This window comes from Bombus pyrosoma, linkage group LG7 (genome assembly GCF_014825855.1).
Source record: "Bombus pyrosoma isolate SC7728 linkage group LG7, ASM1482585v1, whole genome shotgun sequence".
Lineage (NCBI taxonomy): Eukaryota > Metazoa > Arthropoda > Insecta > Hymenoptera > Apidae > Bombus > Bombus pyrosoma.
The window spans coordinates 17,170,561-17,178,463 of NC_057776.1; the positions used below are offsets into that span (position 1 = coordinate 17,170,561).

At 35.1% G+C, this 7,903-nt stretch overlaps 1 protein-coding gene across 2 annotated transcripts in view; it reads right to left on the bottom strand.

Annotated features, from left to right (window-relative positions):
- LOC122569051 (titin homolog) overlaps positions 1–7,903 on the bottom strand; it is a 74,535-nt gene that overhangs the window by 29,147 nt on the left and 37,485 nt on the right. Inside the window, exons 14-20 of one of the 2 annotated variants that reach the window (XM_043729514.1) lie at positions 5,300–7,450; positions 4,773–5,127; positions 3,922–4,170; positions 3,698–3,847; positions 2,880–3,209; positions 2,311–2,483; positions 2,107–2,227 (exon numbers count right to left, since the gene is read on the bottom strand). In XM_043729514.1, the coding sequence (XP_043585449.1) occupies positions 2,107–2,227; positions 2,311–2,483; positions 2,880–3,209; positions 3,698–3,847; positions 3,922–4,170; positions 4,773–5,127; positions 5,300–7,450 (3,529 nt within the window). Of the gene's footprint in view, positions 1–2,106; positions 2,228–2,310; positions 2,484–2,879; positions 3,210–3,697; positions 3,848–3,921; positions 4,171–4,772; positions 5,128–5,299; positions 7,556–7,903 lie in introns of both variants that reach the window. The other variant, XM_043729513.1, reaches the window with a different exon arrangement.

A 7,903-nucleotide genomic window follows, 5' to 3' on the forward strand; every position in this document is an offset into this window, starting at 1 on the left:
TTTTTTTTTTTTTTTTTTTTTTTTTTTTTTTTTTTTTTTTTTTTTTTTTTTTTTTTTTTTTTTTTTTTTTTTTTTTTTTTTTTTTGAAGAAAAGTGAAATTGACATTTATTCGTTGTTGGTAAATTTACTACGTGCAATATAATTTTCATGCGATTGTTAGAATAGAGTAACTTACGTTTGCAACTGTTCATTTACTCTTTTCATTCTGTTGAACTTTTACAATTTTTCCAACGTTGTTAAGCGCTTCAATTTTTAGGAAAGAGATTTTTGAAAGCGTTGTATCTAATATTACAAATTCCGTAATACGATCTAGGATGTTTATTTATTGAACGGCCTACTTTGTACGAATCAGCTGTTCCCACAATTTGCTATGTTTATTTTTGCACGTTTTCTGGCGTTTGGAGGAAGCACGTTGTACATTACGATTAAAAAATTCAATCAGTTGATCAAACAGTTTAACCATTACATTTTATATAAAATATTTAAGTAATGTTACAAATATTTAGATAATGTAGTGTATTTATTATGCAATTTTAGGCCATCTAGATATTTGAAATTAATTTGCGATAAACGTCGGGACCTTTGATTCTAATTTGAGAATCATGATTCCCTTCCAACGTGTCGCGGCGGTAGTTTTCTTCTCTGTGCTCAGTGTACGCATTTAATCATGCCATCCGAGTTTCTTTTCGTTTAATTGTGCATGTGATATATTACATTTGTTTCGTTTATATATAGTATAGCGCGCTATTATATTTTAAAGGTTTGGTCAAGGAACTGTCACACTTGGCCATGTTCCAGCATCGAGATCAACCATTCGTGAATCGGAAATGTTTATAATTTTATTCGAAGGTTTACGACGATCTGATTGAAATTTATTTCATCATTTGTTTTGTAATCTGCATTGTTGGTATCTGACGTTGATAAACTTACTGATAGCTATTTATGTGATTTATTCGTATTCCAAGAGATTTTCGCCATTAGAATAAAAATACCTTCTCATTTTGTAATTTTTTAGTTTGCGCTTCCGATATCGTTACTCTGTCGATTAAAAAATTAATTCCAATATTTAATTGATGTGTATAGATTACAAAACGATTATTATAAATTATATTTCGTATTAACGTTACATTAATTGACGTGTTAACATTCTCAATATGAATTTTTGGATAAAAATCTTTCAGCGAATTAAAAGTACGATAAATTGTACCTTATTTTCCGCTACGTCAGAAAAACGCGCCAAATTATTCAAAACCAAAATAGAATCCGGTATCTCGTTAAAAGACCTGCGAAAATAGGATCAACAGATTTTCTACCTTTTGTTTGTGCATGCTCGACAAATGATCACCCTAAATATCGACGTCATTTCAAGGGAAACTATAGCCCGACGCTAGTTCATTTGGACTATGTCCATTAAAACCTGGGCCAAGTGTACGAGTGAAACTACAGTCACTGTCGCTGAACTTCTAATTATAATCACTTGATTATACGTGTTATAACGTAATTAGTAATGCATGACATTTTCGATACATCCCGGATGAAACGCATGCCTTCCATTTATGATTCCAAAAAGGAGATGCTCGTGAAAATCTCTATTGAAATTCAAGGCGTTCATGATTTGATATAAAATCGCGCAATCAGCTATAACATTGAAACTTTTGGATACAATCTACATTCTTCTGAATGAAGAATACATCATCAGCAGCCGAATGAAACGCTGATAATCCTTATAATCATAACTATTACCAAAACACAGTCAAAATTGTAAATATATAAGGTGATTTTCCATCGAAATTTTATTCATTTACAAACAATGCATCTTTGATAATTCGTGTGATTTTTAATAAAGTATATACCTTTATAAATAAAGGCTTATTTTTTATGTATCTTTCATCTTGACTTCTTTGCTACAGGTTTTATGCTTTTTTCTAGTCGGTAGTTTTAGTATTAGTCATTGTTAGTATCAGTGAACGAGGAAGCCACAATTAATAACAATTTCTCGGTCGAATTAAATTAAGTAGCCGACTAATAGTAGCTAATTACCTTATTTGTTAAAATACAATCTCTCTTCTCTTTCCTTATCTTTAAATCGAAATATATGCTCTTACTTTTCACGTAGGGCAGATCTTCGTCGCGACTCTCGCTGGACAGACCAATGCAACTTCCGGTCTCGGTACGACTGCTCAAAGTGCTCCAGTCAGGTGTCAGAGATCTTGCCCGTTGTTTTACCTAAGTGACAATTAATAAAGTGATTAATGAAAGTACATTTCAATTGTGTATATGTCAGATATATAATATATATGAAAATTTACCTTGATCGAAAAGAAACTTCTGTCACAACCGTATCTGTTCTTAAGCAAAATGCAGTACGTGCCTTCGTCCGAAGGTACCACTCTCTTCAGTGTTAGTCTCACGTAATCGTCGATAGTTTCTTTGTAAGATCGAGGACCGTCCGTGATGTCTTTTAATCCCTTCATCCACGTAACTGTGAAATAACGAATGAATAAAGATCATAATATTTTAATTCTTATAATTTTACTAAAAAAAATGAAGTATAATTAAATTATACTTTACTTCTATTATTATACACGAACTGTTCATTTAACCCTAGAACCACCGATAGTTAACACGGACCTATTTCTACCAAAACCAGTGAAAATGACTGGTCTTTAAAAAATACGTAATAATAGAACATTTTTATATTTATTGAATCATTACTTTCTTACAGAAAGAATTCCATGTTATGTAGCAGATTTTTGATATTATTAATCCATCTGGGACCATGATCCCTAAGCGAGGGTTGACACATTCATAAAATTGTAGAAAAATTGTAGTCATTTTAACTGCTGTGGTATTTTTAGCGTTAAATAGCAAATCTTACCACGAGGTTTAGGTACTCCACAGAACCTAAAGGAAACACTGACGTCCTCTCCAGCAGTAACTGTAATCGATTTTTCCGAGGGTCTTGAAACGAACATGGCTGGCTTTTCACCATCCATCGCGCTAGGTGATATTACGTCTACAGTAGCGATACTGTCTACGTGGCCATAAGCGTTAATAGCTCTGCAAATGTACGTGCCCCTTTCTGATTCAGTGACTTCCGGTAAAACCAACGTGTGAACGCCAGATTCTATGAACGTCTTCGCTTTCGGGATCGAGACCGGCTCTCGTCTTTCGCCGCGGAACCATCTTACCTCCGGTGCTGGAACACCTGCATTTATCGTTAATCGTAGGCATTTTGTTAGAAATTATTCAATTTTAAATAATACAAATATATTAAGATTTATTCGTTCAATTCGTTTCTCTAATTATTTTTGACATGCGTCAGTTTTAAAGGAAGAAAGAATTTTTTAATTTCGAACTTTTTATTATTTCTTACGTCGCTAGTATATGTCAACCGTTTAGGAAACACGTTGATTAAATTTATGAATAGATCTTTGAATCTGTAGGAAATAAAGAAAAGCGGTAATGTTATAAATATTATTTTCCTTAAATTTACTATTATTTTTCCAAGTAATTTATTAATGCCTGGCATTTTTCATTATTTATGCTATCTTGCTGCTGTAAATAAACTCATGGAATTAGGTCATTTGTTTCTTGAAAATTAACACGTTTCAGAATTTATTCTAACGAAATTAGAAATTTACAGCTATGTACATGTCATAACGTAAATAATTATTAATTAAATAAATTTAATACCTTTGACTTCGACTTGCAAGGCAATAGTACCGCCTTTGGGAACGCTGTAATCGCTCAAATAGCTAGAAAATCGCGGTCTCTTGTAAGTTTCGACGTTGAAGTAGTCGTCGAACGATTTCTCGTGTTTGCCCACGATTCGTCGTTCCCGTTCTTCAAAATATACAAATTAATCCGAGTGTGATATTTGGAAGAGATATTTTGTTAACTAAAATTACAAAGATTACCGTTGAATTGAACGACATGCGATATCTCTTCGGTTCGTAGATCGTTCATTGCTCTGCACGTATATCGGCCGCTGTCCGTCGAATTGGGTGCAGCAATTTCCAACCGGTAGATACCGTCGTCTAAGTAACATTGTCTGAATCGATCGCCTTGAAGAATGCAACCGTCTTTCAACCAGGAGATGATCGGTATTGGATGGCCACGAACTCGACATTCCAGGATCAACTCGTTGTCAGATGGTCGATAAGTGTCTGTGTCGTGATAATTTTATTGCAATATCAACAATATGTTAGAAAATAAAATATTATTACGTATTTGTGGTACTTTGGGTTTCAATCGTGTTTTTACATATTAATGCCGTTGTACTTTGCTCCGTCATACTAATAAAACACGATCGAAACTCGAAAAACCACACTTATATTACCCTACCATCGTGAAGGTTCAAAATCTTAAGAGAGATTTGCAGATATGTTTGAAAATAGATTTATATCTTTAAATACAGAAATATCGATATAATATTTTAATACTATTAAAATTTCCAAACCTTTTCAGGGTTTTACGACCCAAAATGAAATCAACTAAAAATAAGAAGTTTGTGGTTTGAAGTGTAAAGATTCTACAAGTATCATAGAAAATCAGGGTTTCCAAGATTTAGCGTTTCAAAATTCCAAAAATTCATGCAATTTTTTTAAACACAAGGGTAATTACTTTTAATCGTGTTATACACAACGTATAACCTTGCAACATTAGAGAACACAATATTTTTGTCTAATACTATACTTTATCGTCCCGTTTCTTTATTTTTCGTTTATTCCACAAATATTTAGTAGTTAGAATACTTTTAGATACATACCTTTGATAGATCTTGTAAAAGTGGGGGGTGACAATGCTGGTTGGAAATCGGGATAAACTTTTAATGTGGATTCGGTGGTCGCGATTCCGTGAATATTTTCGGCAACACAGGTATACAATCCGGAATCTTCAGGCAGTGCTTCGTGCAATTCAAAGTAAGCCATACCATTATCGAATCGAGTTTTATATTTGTTCGTAGTTATGTCAAGCTTCTCGCCATCTTTTGTCCAGTAAACTCTTGGTTCTGGGTGTCCAAGTACGGTGCAGGTTAATCTCGTCCTCATACCAACTCCTACGGTTCTATTCGTCAATCTTGTGCAGAACGATGGCTTCTTTCCCTTGTCACGTGGTGTAAGCTGTGTCGGAAATCATTTTATATATGTAACTTTTAAAAATAGTCCATTAAAAAATATATTATTTCTTTTGGAATTTCAATTCTTTATTTTCACTTTATATTCATTGGAATATAATGGAATACGTTTGATAGCTTTTGAAGATATAAGATCATGCGTTTTACTATATTCTTACCTCGTCCTTGATAGGTGGCAAATATATAGACAAATTCGAACCACGATCGTCCAAATCAATTCGTGAACTGGTCTTTGTTCTACTAGTGTATCTCGGTGGTTTGCTAACAGTAGCAGCTGTAATAGTCGTGTCACTATCACCCGTCGAATAGTCATCGTACTTCAACAAACTAATAGATCTTGTTCGAGTAATTTGATCGTCCCTTTTTCTTCTTCTTCTGTAGTACGTCCCAGTATCATAGTAATATCTATCGATCGGAGTATCCCTCAGTTTATAATCAAGAAAATCATCGATTCTCTTCCTGGTCAAAGATGTCAGGGAATCTCTCCAGCTGTACGATCTAGAAGTGCTAGAGAGCCCCGAATCGAAACCAGAGTCGTGTCGATAAGATTTGTCTCGTCTGTCCCGCCAAAATTCCACGTCAGAAGAACCAGCTTTCATTCTTCCAATTCGAAGTGCATCATCGGCCATTTTTCTAAATAATTGATCCGATTCGCTTTGTCTTATTTTGGACCAAGTATCGTCTCTTAGTTGTTCTTGTCTTCGCCTGCGAAGCCTGGATGCTTCTTCTTCCCGTCGTCTTCTTACACGTTCTTCTTCTTCCTTCATTTCTCGCGCTGCTTCTTCTCTTCTTAATTGCCTTTCTGTTTCCCTTCTGCATCTCCTTTCTTCATCTTCCCGCCTCGAACGTTCAGATTCTTCTCTATTCTGACGCTCTTCAGCTCTTCTTCTTTCCAAACGTTCAGTTTCCCTCCTCCTCATAGATTCTTTATCTTCGTTCCATTGTCTTTCAGCTTCTTTCCTCTTTCTCCTTCGTTCTTCTTCTCTTTGAAGTCTTTCTTCTTCTTCCCTGCGTAATTTCGCTTCCTCTTCCTGTCTTCTTTGTTCACGTTCCCTTCTTCTACGTTCGCGCGTTTCGTCTTCTTTTCTTAACCGTTCTTCTTCAGCTTTCCTAACTTTCTCGGCTTCCTGTCTTATCTGTTTCTCTTGTTCTTCTCTTCGACGCCGAATTTCTTCTCGTCTCTGGTCTTCTCGTTCCAATTCTTTCTTTAATTTTTCTGCTTTTTCAGCTTTCCTGCGTTCTTCTTCTTCCCTTTTCAATTTCGCCTTTTCCTCTTTCCTCTTGCGTTCCTCTTCTTCATGTTTGAGCCTTTCCTCTTCCTCTTTCTTCGCACGCTCTTCCCTTTCGCGTTTTCTCTGCTCCTGCTCCTTCTTCCGTCTTTCTGCTTCCTCCTGTTCTTTGCATTCATCTTCCGTTTGTTGTAATCTTCGTCTTTCTATCCTTTCAGCTAACTTTTCTTCTTTTTGTTCCAATGCATCCGATTCAATCTTTTCTTCTTCTTCCACTTTCTTTCTACGTGTTTCTTCCTCTTGTTTCTTTCTCTCAGCCTCCTCTTTTTCCTGCTGTTCTTTTTCCTGTCTTAACTTTTCAGCTCGTTCCTCTTTCCTACGTTTTTCTTCCTCCTCCTTCTTAAGATCTTCCTCTTGTTTTAATTTCTCAGCTTCTTGTTTCTTACGCTCTTCTTGTTTTAATTTTTCAGCTTCTTCCTCCTTCTTACGTTCCTCCTCCTGATTTAATTTCTTAGTTTCTTCTTTCTTTTTACGCTTCTTGTCCTCCTTTAATTTTTGTGCCCCTTCCTTTTTCTTATGCACTTCCCCTTCCTTTAATTTTTCAACTTCTTCTTTCTTATTATGTTCTTCCTCCTGTTTTAATTTCTCAGCTTCTTCTTTCTTTTTACGCTCTTCCTCTTGTTTTAGCTTTTCAGCCTCTTCTTTCTTTTTACGCTCTTCCTCTTGTTTTAATTTTTGTGCTTCTTCTTTCTTTTTACGCTCTTCCTCTTGCTTTAGTTTTTCAGCCTCTTCTTTCCTTTTACGTTCCTCTTCTTGTTTTAGTTTCTCAGTTTCTTCTTTCTTTTTGCGTTCCTCTTCTTGCTTTAGTTTCTCAGCTTCTTCTTTCTTTTTGCGTTCCTCTTCTTGTTTTAATTTCTCAGCCTCTTCTTGCTTTTTACGTTCTTCCTCTTGTTTTAGTTTTTCAGCCTCTTCTTGCTTTAATTTTTCAGCCTCTTCTTTCTTTTTACGCTCTTCCTCTTGTTTTAGTTTTTCAGCCTCTTCTTTCTTTTTACGTTCTTCCTCTTGTTTTAGTTTTTCAGCCTCTTCTTGCTTTAATTTCTCAGCCTCTTCTTTCTTTTTACGCTCTTCCTCTTGTTTTAGTTTTTCAGCCTCTTCTTTCTTTTTACGTTCTTCCTCTTGTTTTAGTTTTTCAGCCTCTTCTCGCTTTAATTTCTCAGCCTCTTCTTTCTTTTTGCGTTTCTCTTCTTGCTTTAATTTTTCAGCCTCTTCTTTCTTTTTACGTTCTTCCTCTTGTTTTAGTTTTTCAGCCTCTTCTTTCTTTTTANCGCTCTTCCTCTTGTTTTAGTTTTTCAGCCTCTTCTTTCTTTTTACGCTCTTCCTCTTGCTTTAGTTTTTCAGCCTCTTCTTTCCTTTTACGTTCCTCTTCTTGCTTTAGTTTTTCAGCCTCTTCTTTCTTTTTACGCTCTTCCTCTTGTTTTAGTTTCTCAGTTTCTTCTTTTTTTTTACGTTCCTCTTCTTGTTTTAGTTTCTCAG